The following is a 14546-nucleotide window of genomic DNA, read 5'->3' as shown; positions in this document are numbered from 1 at the left end:
CACATCCTTGACTAAACAATCCCTTTCAGGTAGCTACACATTTCGAACTTCCAGCCCATACCCCTCACAAGACCACATTATTACGAAGACTCATTTCTCCCCCCTACTACATCCCAAAATCTTCTCACTCACCACCCCCCAACCCTCGGCCCAAAATAATCCCCTCCCACCCCGGTAACCGTCCTCCTCACCGCGGTATAACTAGCATCCAACGTCTCATAAACCGCCACATTCCCCCACCACTGCGGGATCGTCACACTCGGCAGCGTAATCGCAAAAAAGATGATGATAGTACTCAGTACCAGGCCTGAATCGAGAGCCGCTGCTGTCACGTAGTTGTAGTTGTGCCACCAGCCCGGGAAGCGGGTGCGGATGTAGGCGTTGAAGAGGAGGCCGAAGGCTACCCAGGTGGAGAAGGAGAGGGGTGTTGCGCTGTGGGGAGTTAGAAGATTGTGAGGAGAGGGGATTTGGGGGGGAGGGAAGGAAGGGGGAGGAAGAGGACGTACGGAGGGAGCCAGGCCATGGCGCCGAGCATTACGGGGGCGTTGAGGAGGCGGAGGGGAGAGCGGGGGAAGTAGCGCATGAGGATGTAGAAAGCGACTGGGAGGAGGGCGCCGAGGAGCCAGAACCAGTTGATCGATGAATAGATGGAACCTGGCCCGAACATACGTTCTGGGCCGATGACACCTGTTTAAAAGTTAAAAAGTAAGTATGCAGCTAACCTGAAGGACCTAGTGATAGAAAGACATACCCCAAACTATACTTGAGGAGAAGAACGTCCTTCCATTTGGACAGGTGAAGTGAGATGATTGTTCTTGTGTACATACACCGTCGATTGTACCAAGAGTCCAGTTCATGACTGCTATCTGAACGAAGCAAGCCCAAATTGAAGCGACGACCTGGCACCAAAAGACGATTTTTGGTGGGACTTTCATGTAGTGAGCTAATTTCAGATCACCACAGTATGTTTGACTAGAGATCGGTTAGCTAGGTACGTTTAGGTTTTGATGTTGAGACTAGTGCTTACGCTTGGCCCAGCGTGATGGTGCTGAAGACTTTGAAGATCATAACACCGATCTAACCGTCGCCGGTCAGAAATTACTATCGTTCTCCACGGAATAATTATACGTACAGGCTTTCCAGGAATCATGAATCCAGCTAAGAAAGGTGAGATGACATTTAGAGAGAGCATAATGTTCGTCGTCGCCAGAATCATACAAGTTGGTATCTACCCATGTTAGGCGAAACTTCACTTTCGAACCAAGAACTTACAATGAAAATCAAGCCGATGATATTGGAGACGAAGAAACCCCACCCTAGCAGTTTGATTAGTTAGCAGCACACCAAGATTTAGAAAACTTACAAGGTAACTGAGAATCAAATCCCAACGTAGTTGCCAAGCCGAGAGCAATCGAGCCGACAAAAAGCACAACATACCACCAATCCGGAGCCTCGGGATATCTTTTCATCAACTTCATATGAATGTCCGGCTCCTGATTCCTGGCTGCCTTGAATCTATACCAGATCTCGCTCCCATTGAAAAGCACTGTCTGAACGATAGCTGCTGTCAGAGCTGCGAATGAGAGGCCATAATTCAAGATGAACGTTGGAGCAAGGAACATTGGGCTGTAGGATTTGTATGCTGCAAGGTCGAATGTGTATTCTGGAGTCAAGATTCTCGAGACATTGTAAGCTGATTGCGTGTTGTCATAAGTGGTGGAAGTGCTCATTGGAAGATAGTCTGAGTAGCTGTCGAGAGTTAGTGGGGTCAAATGTTGGGACGGCGGTACGGACAATGTGTTGGTGTACGAAATACCAATCGACGAAATGATGACGAAGATTACAAGACCTGCGAGGGTGTTGTACATTGCGTGTACGGGTGCAAGCAAGGGGTCATTCAGATAACCAGAGACATAGGTCCAGTCGAAAGTAATTGGTATCAACGACAATCCAGTGTACCCTCCAAACAACTGGTTGAGTACTACATTGTTCGGTTTAATCCCTAGAGATCAAATGTCAGTCAGTGATCCAGTCAACTTAGGATATTGATGCCACTTACAAGTAATGAATGCGAATACTGAAAGTCCCTGCCACAAAACCCCAGGCACCCAGTACCACACAAAAGCTCCTAGTGTCAAATATAAAAAGTATCTGTACCTCGAGATAACCCACCCATTGGTCATCGAGGCATCCGATCTCTTCTTATCATGAAGAGCATAGAACAAAGAAGTGCTCGAGAATTGACCTGGCCACATCATTGCCGACGGCCTGAAAGGGGGTGTTAACGAGACACATGCAGGCAGATCAAGTACCTACCAGATCAAGAACCTGCGAAACATCCCAGCAAGAGCGATACCAATCAATTGACTACTAAGAGTAAACAGCAACTGGAACCCCCATCCCAAATCAATATCATAAAGCGGCTTTGCCTTCAAAGCCAGCAATGCATCGGTACTGTACGCATATCCAATACTAACACTCGACATCAACGTGATAACCACATGCTCCTTAATCGTAAATGGCCCCGTATTAAACGTCCACTTCAAACCAAAAGTATTGAACACCTTCATAGGCACAACGCGGGCCCAGAAGCACCCAATTGGGTAAACAACCAATTGTACGACAATAGCCGGAAAATTGATAGCGGGGCTTCGCATGCTGAGGAACATGTTTAATCCAGACCCGACTGTGACGAAGATCATTCCCAGAATCCATGCTCGGACCGTGTTGGCGACAGAGCCATCATCGGTGGTGCGAACAGCGGCGCGGACTTCTTCGTATGGTGAGTCCTCTGCGAAGGTATGTTCCACCTCATTGATCTTCTCGATGTCACCGGTTTTGGATGCTTCGTTTAGTGCGTCAATTTGCTCCTGTGGAAGATTTGGATCCCATTTGTGGGATTTCTGGAACTTAGGGACATCTTCGATGGCGGCTGCGGAGAGGTCACGGGTGGAGAGCTCGGTATGTTTCTCGTCAAGGGTTTGAGAACCACCATTTTGAGAGCCGGATGGGGAGACTTCTATCTCATCTTGAGCAGTAGAAGTATTTTGCCGATGAAACGGCATTCGAAATCGGCTCGGCATATCGAAAGGAATGCAAAAGATTTCTCAACAAGCAGTGACGAGGGAAAAGCAACGCAAACGAAGAACCAAGAAGCATCATCGAAGGAAAAACTTCTATCATCCTCACCTCCCTGTTGATCGGCCCATCTATGGATGAGTGGGTATTCCCAAGGTAACGTGGCACCGCCATCTTGAAAGATAAGTAGTCTAACGGCCACGATATCTATCACTGAAAGAAGATGGAAAGAGGAAAACCCTATGCCGAAACGATAAGCCAAGGCCGCGTCTCCCCACCAAAACCCTAACCAGCCCATAAAGCCACCCGTTTGATACACAACAGCGGCTCCCCGCATTTGCTGCAGCCGAGAACCTGCCTAATAGGGTAAGGTTATGGTGTTCTACATCCCACTCTTTGATACAGTACGCTGAACTCGGTAAACGATCATCCCTGAAACCTTCTGGAATATATCACGAGAATTGCATCTCAAGGTTGTCACGATCTCGCCTCAGCAAACAAATCTTGAGGCAGAGGGGGAGAACCATGCGACAGAAGATTGATCGAGTCCGGAAGGACATCGATGCCATGAGCATCTCAACTGAGAGCCCTTCATCAAGCGCCACCAGAGAGCCATTCTCCCAAGACGAAGACAACGAAACAATGCCCGACAGAATTACACGAATCACAGCAGATCTTCAAGACCTCGGGAATTTCTACAACATATCCATATCTCCCCTCCGTCGAACACGACTACACAGATATCTCTCCTCAGAACTCAAATCTCTCCAAGCAACAGACTTTGAATCATATGATCAAGAATCCAAGATCGACTTCCTGCTGTTGCAAAATTATCTGAGAAGAAATTTAAGGCAATTGGAGCTAGATGAGGAGAAGGATGGGAAGATGGAGGTCTTGCTCCCATTTGCGGGGACGATTGTGGGTTTGTGCGAGGATAGACAGCAGATGAAAGAAGTGAATGGGGAGAAAGCAGCGAGAGAGTTGACAAGTATCAGCACACAGATTTTGGAAGTGAAGAAGCAAGTGAAGAGCATCAAAATCAAAGTTGAAAAGTCAAGCGCTTATCGAGCTGCTAATACCATTGATCAGCTAAGAGATCATTTGAAAGAATGGTATGGATTCTTCAAAGGATATGACCCTATGTTCACCTGGTGGGTCTCGAAACCATATGAGAAGATTGATGAAGAAATGAAGTCCTTTGCAGCATTCGTCAGAGAAGAGCTTGTCGGTATCAAGCCCGGAGATTCGGATGCAATTGTCGGGGAACCGATAGGAAGAGAAGGTCTGCTGGCAGACCTCGAAGCGGAAATGATACCCTATTCACCAGAAGAGATCATCAGAATTGGAGAGCAAGAGTATATATGGTGTGAAGCAGAGATGAAGAAAGCATCTCACGACCTAGGATACGATGATTGGAGAGAAGCCTTGCAATACGTGAAGAATCTCTACGTCCCTCCAGGACAACAAACGCTACTCGCTCGACACTTGGCCAACGAGGCCGTTGACTACGTCAAGAAACACGACCTCATAACCGTCCCAAAGATAGCAGAAGAAACATGGAGGATGTTCATGATGACTCCCGAACGCCAGAAAGTGAACCCATTCTTCCTCGGCGGCCGCTCAATCATCGTCTCCTATCCCACGGACACGATGGACCACGAAGACAAGCTGATGTCTATGCGTGGGAACAACATCCATTTCTCACGCTCAACAGTCTTTCACGAGATGATCCCTGGACATCATCTCCAGTTCCATTATATGGCTCGGTCACGACCTTATCGAAAGATGTTCGAGACGCCATTTTGGATTGAAGGCTGGTCGTTATATTGGGAGATGATCTTGTGGGACAAGAACTTTCCCGCGACGCCTGAGAACAAGATCGGGATGCTGTTCTGGCGTATGCATCGCTGTGCACGTATCATTTTCTCTGTGAAGTTCCATTTGGGGTTGATGACACCGCAGGAGTGTATTGATATGCTAGTTGATATGGTGGGACATGAGCGAGCCACAGCAGAGGGAGAAGTGAGGAGGTCGTTCAATGGGGATTATTCGCCATTGTATCAAGCGGGGTATATGCTTGGTGCTCTTCAGCTGTACTCTTTGAGGAAGGACTTGGTGGATGGTGGAAAGATGGGCGAGAAGGAATACCATGATAGGGTCATGAGAGCAAACATCATGCCGATTGAGATGCTGAGAGCTTTGATTAAGAACGAGAAGGTGAGGGAGGATTTCAAGACTTCTTGGAGATTCTATGGGAACCTTGATGACTCGAAGAGTATGTAAAAATACAAAAAACTTAGTAAAGAAACAGTACATCCCGGCCTGAAAGCAAGCGAGAACCAAAATACTAGATACCGACGTAGCTATTCAATCACAACATAACGCTAAGCACCTCGGCCAATCACAACCCTCAACCTCTTTAGCATTGTATAATGTTAAATAAGCAGAATGCTGCCATGATCCTCTGAGACAGCGGCTTCTAGGGTATAGATGCTTGCGGTAAACCGTGCCTCTCTTATACTCTCGTGAACGCCTGAAATTCGAATGACTCAAGAGACAGCAGCCTCCAGGGTATAGACGCTTGCGGTATCACCGTGCCTCTCTAATATTCTCGTGTGTGCTTGAAATACGAATGTCTCAAGATTATCCCCTTTAAACCCCATACTAGCTATGGTGTTGGACACTCCTTCGGGAGTGAAGTTTTTGCTTCTCATTCCTAAGAAATTTTTGGTTTTTTTGACTCTTTTTTTGCCAATTGTGGAGAAGTCTTGTTTAAGCGAGAGCGGCAGCCGACTCTTTTTTGAAGTTGAATTTTGATGCTGGACAGAGGACCTGCTTTATCATGTCACTCTAGTGACATTCTATGATACAACGGTGTTCTAGCTTTATAGTCTGCTATCTAATGTCTACCGGCTGAAACTCTTAGGTCTCCCAATTTCAAGTCATACGCCAAAGATTCTCGCTTCCACGCTCCATTCTTACAAACTCTTCCCCCACCTCCTCGGTAGCGATGATCAATCCATCCACAGTGCCAGATCTCGTATCCCTATTCACAACTACTCTGAAGAAACTTCCTTTCTCTCCAGGAGCGTAATCAACCATAAAACCCATTGGTATCAGCTTTTGCACAATCTCACTTGTCGTTTTGGTATTCTCTTCCTTGCTTCCCAGCTTTCCTTCCTTGGCATAATAAAAGCAGACTTGCAGACATGGTGGAGGATTCTCGCTGACGAGAAAAAAATCTTTTCGTTGCGAGACCTGGTCCGCAAAGTAGGAGGCGATGGAGAACGCATGGTCGATTTGTTGCTCGAATCCGGATGAACCGTGGTAAATCCAAGCGAGAGCGAGCTTAAGGCTATCTCCTCGACGACCACATTGGAGTGTCAAATCCGCAAGATCCCAGACTTCTCCTCCTTCGTTCTCTTGGTGAAAGAGATACCCAGCAGGTAATGTGTTTGCTTTGTGGAATTTTGTGAGATCTGGTCCGAGGAGGAATGAGCACGTGATCGGAACTCCCATCATCTTGTGCGGGTTGACGGCTAGGGAATCTGCTCGCTCAACACCTGCAAGCTTGTGCCCTTGTTTTGAAGAGAAGATTACTGATCCGCCCCAGCTGCCATCAACGTGCATCCATAGGTTGTGCTCCTTGCAGACCTCGGAGATTTCCTTGAACGGGTCGTATGAGCCAAGAACTGTAGTTCCAGCTGTAGCGTTGACATAGAAAGGAGTTTTGCCTTCGTCTTTCGCTTTTTGAACCAAGTTCAAGAGCTCGGAAGGAATCATTCGGCCCTGAGCATCGATTGGTACAGACCAGACATTGTCCGTTCCGAGCCCACACATCTGAGCTGCCTTCTCCAAGGAGTAGTGTCCATGTGCTGAAGTGAACAAGACAAAATTATGTGATCCATTTCCAGCTGTTTTACTCTCTGGATATAAAATGTTTCGAGCAATGATTATGGAGGTGGTGTTCGAAGCACTTCCCCCTTGTGTTGAAATGCCCCCTGCATGAGGACCATCGAAGCCGAAGAGATTAGCAAAAGCCTTTGCTGTTTTCTTCTCTATTACCGAGAGAGCAGGCGAGACTTGAAAGACATGTACCTATTACTGTCAGAAGGATTATGAAAATGCGGGGTGGATTTACATTGGTATTCAGAACTGCCAACAAAAGTTCTGAAATGACTCCAACCTTGGGCAATTAGTATATGCAGAGTAATGAGAGGTTAAAACATACCGCATTTGTGCTAGAATATAATTTGTCCAAGAATCCTTGATCCCAAGTATTGACACTGTACTTGAGCACTTGCTCAACCGTTGCCAATAAACCTTCTTTTCCAGTTCCATTTCCAGGTAAATCAAAGTTCATCAAGCTGGACAGTTTCTCTGGTTTATGATGCTCAACAAGGGCAGTTCGAGGACCGCCACCTGGAATAGCAAGTCCATGACCAGTGGGTTTGGTAGAAGCATCCTCATCCGCGGCTTTTATGAATGGAACAATTAATGACTGGACGGCGTTGAGTAACTATAGGAGTATTAGCTCGAGACTACAATTTATTTTGAATATAACAGTCGATTACTCACATCATCAACCTCTTCTGCACGATTCAGAGGCTTGTTCTGTTCTCCTGACTTGGTTCTAATTGGTAAATGGGTGCTATTTGAGGTCATATTGAAAGGAAAATCAAAGAAAAGCTTATATAGCAAAGGAAAGTGAGATACTTCGGACCTTAAAGAATATAGAATTTGTTCCCTTCAGATCATTTGGCTTACATATGAAAAATGTAACAGCGGCATGACGTGCTCCATCATGTGTGGGGGTTGAATTGTCCAAAGCGGGCAAGCGCAAGCCTCACCGCCCGGCATTTTGCCCAAAAAAAAGTCTAGCAGCAAAACCATCATTGAACTTCTCAAGCAGCGCAACCGCTTCAGAAATTATTCTCGCACAACCAAAATGCCGAAGGAAAACAAACACAGTCGAGGTCGACGAGAAGAGAAGAAGCTAAAGAGGAAGAGGGACAATGGAGAAGAAGAGCCGGTCTCCAAAAGACAGAAATCCGAAGACCCCGCAGACGACCCCGAAGTCCAGATTCTAGGTACAGACGATGCGATCCAACCAGATGGAGAAGAAGGCGGAACTGCAGAACGACCATTCTATGGCATGCTCGAGGATGAAGAGCAGGAGTACTTTCGGCGAGCAGACGAGATGCTGGACCTGAACGACTTTCCCTCGCCAGAAGACCGTTCACTCTTCCTTGCGAACGTATATCGAGAAGCAGAAGGCAAGGAGTTGAAGATTGCATGTAGTCAATCATGTTCAAGACTGATGGAGAGGCTGATATTACTGAGTACGGTGGAGCAAAAGAAGAAGCTCTTTGAAAAGTTCGCTGGAAACTTTCCTCATCTGATACAGCACCGATTTTCGAGCCACTGCTGCGAGACGCTGTTCATTCAGTCTGCTCCTGTCGTCACAGAAGAACTCACAGCAGATTACAAGAAGGAAGATACGGAGGAAGAGGAGACAAAAGAGGTTGCTACCATGGAAAGTCTCTTCCTACAAACTCTAGACGAGCTTGAGGGACAAATGACCTTTCTCCTCACCGACCGCTTTGCCTCTCATACTCTTCGAGTCCTCCTCGTCATCTTGTCTGGTCGACCTCTCGAAAAGAGCTCTACCCGCACTCTGCTGCAAAGCAAGAAGAAAGAGAAGATCACAGTCACAGGCTATGATTCTACACCTACGGAGCTCTCGCTCAACAAACGTGCTGTTCCTTCTTCCTTCCAATTCGCTGTCGACAAGATCATCTCCGACACAATCGCTACAATGGATCAATCATTCATTCGAATCTTAGCCACACATCCCACAGGCAATCCTACACTACAACTGCTCTTAGAATTGGAACTTATAAATCCGAACTCGAAGAAGGATGTAAATGCTGATCAGAAAACTATCATCTCTGCTCTTCTACCAGACGACATTACAACCGAGAACAGCGAATCGGCAACCTTTGTCAATGGCATCTTATACGACGCCATAGGTTCTCGGCTCTTGGAGACAATATGCGCCTTCGCTCCTGGAAAGCTCTTCAAGCAGATATACAGAACCGTCTTCAAGGACCGAATAGCTGCCATTGCAAGAAACGAAATTTCCTCATACGTTGCAATGAGAGTACTGAACCGTATCAGCAAAGAAGACCTCGAAGAAGCAGTCACAGCCATCAACCCTCAGATTCTGGGCTTGGTACAAAGAAATCGGACAATGATCATCAAGACACTCATAGAGCGATGCCAAGCACGAGGCGTCGAGACGGTTTCTCTAACTGCCTCCATAGCAGCAGCCTACGACTCGGATCCATCTACTCTCGTCCTGAAAATGGCATGCATAGACGACATCTCCTCTCTCAACCCAGCACCCGTATCAATCACCACCGACGGCAGCGATCCAAGTCCGACCCCAACCACACAACCAAAATCCACGCCCTCCCAACTGCATGGCTCCCTTCTCGCCCAATCCATGCTCTCGATCCCCGGGCCCCCCGCAACTCTCATCCAAAAGTCCCTCCTCGCCCTCCCCCACGAAACACTCCTCACCCTAGCCACATACACAACGACCTCCCACATCCTGCAAACGGCGCTCCTCCCCACGCTGTCAAACACCATCCCATTCCGCCGAAAAATAATCAACACCCTCCTCTTCCCCTCCTCTCCCTCCACGACAAACCCAATCCTCCACCTCGCGCTCTCTCCAACCGGATCCCACGTCCTCGACGCCCTCCTAACATCCACCTGCGCCCCGACCGCAACCCACACCTCCGCCCCGCTCTTCATCCTCGCCGAACGGATCGCTTCCTCGCTACTAACCCACGAGCACGAGCTGCGCGACTCCTTCACAGGCCGGATCGTGGTCCGAAACTGGAGTCTCGATCTATTTAAGCGCCGGCGCGGGGACTGGGTTAAGAAGGTGAAGGCGGCTGGAGCTGAAGCTGTTGCTTCGTTACCTTCTTCTGCTCCTACCGAGGAACTTCCCGAGAAGAAGGATAAGAAGAAGAAGAAGAACACATGGGGAACAGATGTGGTAGATCCAACAAAATCAGCGATCCAGCTCGCGAGAGAGAAGTTCGCTGTTGAGAAAGCGATGAAGGGTGCTAATCAGGGTGGTAGGGGTAATAGGGGCAGTGGTGCTAATGCTGGGGTGGTGGTTGCTAGCAAATGATGGGCATGCCATAGCTGAGATGGAAGTATGTAGATTGAAATAGATACCCAAAAGCTCTTCTGTTAGAAGGAATGAAGAAAACCTTCGATGATCTCAACAATGGTCCTCTTATTTCAGGCTTCAAATCAACGTAGCTTAGCGATTGTGGTCTCCTATAACTTGTAGTAGAGAATCTGCCCGAGACTCTCACGAACACAATTAGATTGTCATTCCTGGATGTATGACCAGGATCTGTCAGGAAATCAGAAGTTAAACTCAGTAGAGACAAAAAGTGAGAAGACCTTTGATTCTGGGCCAGGGAATTGAAGGCGCTCTACGGCTCAAAAATCTCACCTCGAGCCCCAACAGTCAAGCAACTTCATTATAGTGGAGAAGCAGATCTTGGTCACTATCTCCCATTCCGATCATGTCAGTTAAGCTTAAATCACGTAAAGTCTTCGGGAAAGCATATGATTTAAAGTCATTGAATTCGCTATCTAGTAATCGCTCGCGTGATGTCGGCAAAGGCACAAACCTGGTTGCAAGCCCAAACATGCCATCAATCTATTATTATTCCCTTTTTGTCTGCCTCCACCAAGTCCATGCGACTTCCATAAACCCTTCGTGATAGAATCAAAATACAAGTCCGCCAGCCGCACCTCAAAAGATTGCGCTATTCGTACTAAAACGAGAGTCGAATCGATAAAATGTGCAATTGCTGACAGCCAGGAAAAGTGTAGTGTTAAGACAACGCAAGAAGTGAAAGTGAGCAAAGCAAGGGACAGAGCTCAAAGAAGCAGGAGAGAATCTAGATGTACCACATGCCAGTACGAATCTTGGCAATGTTACCACTCTCAGGATTACCCAGAGGCACAAGAGGAAGAACCTCGACAGCTGCGGAAGATCCAGTCTGAGAGGTACCTTGTTGAGTACGGCGCTCACGATTGGCAGCGACAGCAGCATCTTGACGAGCCTCATCGAACTTCTGTCCACCTCCAGGACCAGCAGAAGCCGGCTTCGACTCGTGGGCACGAGCACGGTTGGATGCCAAGTGGGCGTAGTAGATGGCCGGGACTGTAAAGAGTTAGAATGCATTAAGACATGATTGGGTTGAAGTCACTTACAGATGGAGACGGGGGTGGTAGAGCGCATGTACTGGTAAGAGAAGGTATAGATCATCTTCTGGAAGTCGTTGACGTTGACCTTGGCCTCATCCAGAAGCACTTGGTAGTGAACTGGTCGAGCAGTACCTTGAATAGCGGAGTGAGCACTGAGGTAGAAGTCATACTCAAATGGATGAGTAACATCTCGCTCAACGAGGGTACCGGGAAGAGGATTGCCGTTGCGATCTGCGGCTTGAGAATCGCCATCCTTAGGGAAGAAGCGGATATGATGACGCTTGGTACAGACTGCGACAGTCCACTTCACGTTGGCGGCCTCGGCACCGAATGTCTCAATCATGCACTCCTTCATGTGCTTGACCTCCTGGTTCAAGACTTGAGCGTACTGACCCTCAGAAACACCATCACGGAAGTAATAGATGTGCTGAGGGATTCTGCCACCACCAATCTTAGCATTGTTTTGCCATTGCTTGATTAGAGGCATGAGCATGGTGCTGATGTTGTTCTTGGTGATCATCTCAACACGGTGTCCGTTGGTCTGAACAGCAGCAGCGAAGCGGCAGCAGATCTGGTCCATGGAGACGGTGATAGCGGCCATGGAGGCTTGGACACTGCCTGGCGAAGCGTGAGATACATCTGCACCGATGATCATAGTGGGGACCTTGAAAGGATTTCCAGTCGCAGCGACCTTGCAAGAAGTGCCACCGAGCTTGGCGTTGACCTTCATGCAGACGTTAGAGCAGTACTGTGGTTGAGCCTTCTGGACATGTGCAATGTTGACACCTTCTAGAGATTAGCAATGCCCATGATAGAAAATGGAGGATGACTTACATTGTGAGACCATGGCAAAACGACACTCATTGTTACGCTTGAGGCGCTCATACATCCAAGAGTCTCTACCAGGCATAACATAGAATAGAATCTGAGGCATAGCCTTGACCTGGTTGCCAGTGGCGGTACGGAAGTTGGGAACCATGGCACTCAAGTCCTCGGTCTTGGCGTGACGATAGATGAAGGGGGTCTTGTTCTGGACCTTTCCACCATGGCCAATGTATGTCTGAATGAATACATTCATGAAGTTGCGGACGGCGGCTTCTGGCAGACAGTCATTGACGATGCAGATTCCCCAAGAGTTGAGTGGCTCTTCGTTGGCAAGCAAGAACCTCTTGCCTCGAAGGTCCCAGCGACCTGAAGTTCCAGGATTAGCCTTGGATCCTTGGTACTGAACCTCGGGAGGTTGCAAAAGGCGGGCATTGGTCTGGATCAGGTCAGAAGGGTTACAAACGCAATTGGAGGTTTCAACTTACCAAGGTCATGTTCGAATCAATCTTAACACCGTAGTGTCTGAGATACTTATCCTCATTCCAACGAAGCATGCCGATGCCATGTTGAATAGAAGCGATGCGCTCCTTTGGTCTGGTCACAGCGAACTTGATCATGGCAGCGGTTTGGTCAGGGCTCAACTTGAAGTTGTAGCGTTGGTTGGGAACCAAAGTGCATAGCTCCATGGGAAACAAGCCGGCCTTGTCAGTCTCAATCAATGGGATATCCCACATATTGATGGTGATGTTATAGGTCTTGCGGAAGTAGTCAAAGACGCTGATTTCTTCCTCAGAACCAGTCTGGCGGTTCTTGAGCTTGAAATAAGTGTTCTTGCTGTGACCACCATCTTGTCTAGGCAAGAATGTGAATCTCTTGATGCTGTATTGCTTCAAGTCTGCATCAAGGTCAGTCAAATTTCAGCGGTAAGGAACTAGGAACATACCATCTTGCTTGCCACGGTGCTTGACAGTGAACTTTAGCTTGGCCATCTTGCGAAGCAACTTAAGGTCCTCTGACCAGGTCCATCCGCCCTTACCATCCTTGATGGGACGAAGGTTCTGTCGGAAAACATCCCAGTTGGAAGCACGGTTGCGCTCCTTGAGGAAATTGCGAGCAGCCTGGTGAACGTCCTGGGCAGCCCAGAAAGTGCCGTTGGCAACATCGACGTTGACAGCCAGACCAGCAGTTGGATTGCCACCAGCAGACTTGGGCTACTCAAAATTCAGCTTTTGTGTCAAGTGTGATGATAGTAGGATACTCACATTGCAGAGGCGAATTGACGAGTAGACACCCTTCATGGCAACAACGCAGTTATCAAGAGAGACAGTGTTACCACCGCGAGCGAAGAAGCTGCGCTTGATCTGGGTATACAGCTCAGAAGGACCTTGACGCATCAAGTGATCAAGGAAGTCTGACACAGTTAGTGGTGTTGCAATGGAGATGGAGGTGGAAGTACATACTGATAGCCTCAAGAATGGAAGAATCAAAGGGAATCTTCTCAGCAAGATAGGCTTCAATGACGGCCATGCGAATGGTCTTGGAAGGCTTGATGACACACAGGCAGGTATCAGGATTATTAGGGTCTCGAGGTGCTCGGCCCTTCTCCTCATCGAAGTTGACCATAATACGTTGCTCAGGCATACGAGCAGATGTCCTTCAATTCATTAGCATCATCTCACAGAAATGAAATTTGTCATCTTACCAAGCAATCTTCATGCCATCCCAGAGCCACATGGTGTTGTTACGGGTAATCACGCTCTGGACAGCCCGCGACTTCCAGACAGCCATGATCTTTCCGCGCTTCTCAGCACCAGTACCAATGTTGATCTGAAGACATATGAGTTCAGGTGTTCAATTCAATAGTGAATTAGGGTGACTTACATCATACTGCTGAACATCCTTGTCGGGCCAAGCGACGACCTTGTACTGGTTCACTCGGATGGAGATGGCCTTACCCTTGTCATTCCAGCCAGGACGAGCGGGCAACTCAGTTGGGTAGTTATCCTTCCAGTTATTAGTCTCTCTGTCGAAGATACGCAGGCTTTCACGCTCCATGATAGCGAAGTTGAATGGAATGCAAGAGGAAGATGGTTGTGAAGTAGAAAATTGAATGGGGTGATGAAGAAGATATGGTGTGTAATATGTTTGAGGTTGAAGTCAAACTTGAAAGCTGACGAATCAACTTGCAAGGGAGACTGATGGACTGGAGTAGATTGATATTGATTGTGTTTGAAGGTAAGGTAAGGTATGTTGAAGAAGTATTGAAGATAGAAGTTGTTGTTTGTGGATGGAGGAAGAAGGTTGGAAGTGGGAGAGGAGGGGTTCTTTTATACCCGATG

General features: G+C 47.8%; 5 protein-coding genes across 5 annotated transcripts; 2 read left to right on the top strand and 3 right to left on the bottom strand.

The window, feature by feature from the left end:
* Positions 1–128: 128 nt before the first annotated feature.
* LY89DRAFT_655548 (OPT family small oligopeptide transporter) lies at positions 129–3279 on the bottom strand (the record flags this gene model as incomplete). Its single annotated transcript, XM_018212349.1, has 10 exons — positions 2317–3279; positions 2060–2268; positions 1795–2002; positions 1364–1749; positions 1273–1316; positions 1133–1228; positions 1028–1077; positions 752–972; positions 507–687; positions 129–432 (listed from the first exon to the last, which is right to left on the bottom strand). The coding sequence occupies exons 1-10, from the start codon at positions 3081–3083 to the stop codon at positions 129–131; spliced, it is 2466 nt and encodes an 821-aa protein (XP_018065091.1). The 5' UTR covers positions 3084–3279.
* A 441-nt stretch (positions 3280–3720) lies between these two features.
* Positions 3721–5361, top strand: LY89DRAFT_700656 (uncharacterized protein; the record flags this gene model as incomplete). Its single annotated transcript, XM_018217138.1, has 1 exon — positions 3721–5361. The coding sequence occupies one exon, from the start codon at positions 3721–3723 to the stop codon at positions 5359–5361; it is 1641 nt and encodes a 546-aa protein (XP_018065090.1).
* A 535-nt stretch (positions 5362–5896) lies between these two features.
* Positions 5897–7858, bottom strand: LY89DRAFT_723325 (glutamate decarboxylase-like protein-like protein 1). The gene is made up of 4 exons (XM_018218804.1): positions 7657–7858; positions 7310–7597; positions 7220–7264; positions 5897–7176 (listed from the first exon to the last, which is right to left on the bottom strand). The coding sequence occupies exons 1-4, from the start codon at positions 7741–7743 to the stop codon at positions 6016–6018; spliced, it is 1581 nt and encodes a 526-aa protein (XP_018065089.1). The 5' UTR covers positions 7744–7858; the 3' UTR covers positions 5897–6015.
* A 129-nt stretch (positions 7859–7987) lies between these two features.
* On the top strand, positions 7988–10307 carry LY89DRAFT_689376 (ARM repeat-containing protein). Its single transcript, XM_018215895.1, has one exon. It carries the CDS (start codon positions 8027–8029, stop codon positions 10283–10285), a length of 2259 nt encoding a protein of 752 aa, XP_018065088.1. The 5' UTR covers positions 7988–8026; the 3' UTR covers positions 10286–10307.
* Positions 10308–10744: 437 nt separating this feature from the next.
* LY89DRAFT_759605 (eukaryotic translation initiation factor-like protein 2C 2) lies at positions 10745–14262 on the bottom strand (the record flags this gene model as incomplete). Its single annotated transcript, XM_018221467.1, has 9 exons — positions 10745–11338; positions 11389–12168; positions 12217–12643; positions 12693–13102; positions 13151–13418; positions 13470–13618; positions 13668–13861; positions 13910–14034; positions 14089–14262. The coding sequence occupies 9 exons, from the start codon at positions 14260–14262 to the stop codon at positions 11073–11075; spliced, it is 2793 nt and encodes a 930-aa protein (XP_018065087.1). The 3' UTR covers positions 10745–11072.
* Between the last annotated feature and the right edge of the window lie 284 nt (positions 14263–14546).

Source organism: Mollisia scopiformis, assembly GCF_001500285.1.
Source record: "Mollisia scopiformis unplaced genomic scaffold LY89scaffold_25, whole genome shotgun sequence".
In the NCBI taxonomy this organism is placed as follows: Eukaryota; Fungi; Ascomycota; class Leotiomycetes; order Helotiales; family Mollisiaceae; genus Mollisia; species Mollisia scopiformis.
Note: the sequence above shows the minus strand (reverse complement) of the source record. Positions and strands in the feature narration are given on the sequence as shown.

Bases quoted from the DNA above. Each gene is read 5' to 3' on its own strand.
- LY89DRAFT_723325 (XM_018218804.1), bottom strand. From the start codon at position 7,743: ATGACCTCAAATAGCACCCATTTACCAATTAGAACCAAGTCAGGAGAA. The intron at 7,598-7,656 runs GTGAGTAATCGA...ATACTCCTATAG, and splicing joins GTGCAGAAGAGGTTGATGAT to TTACTCAACGCCGTCCAGTC. The intron at 7,265-7,309 runs GTATGTTTTAAC...TAATTGCCCAAG, and splicing joins TATATTCTAGCACAAATGCG to GTTGGAGTCATTTCAGAACT.
- LY89DRAFT_689376 (XM_018215895.1), top strand. From the start codon at position 8,027: ATGCCGAAGGAAAACAAACACAGTCGAGGTCGACGAGAAGAGAAGAAG.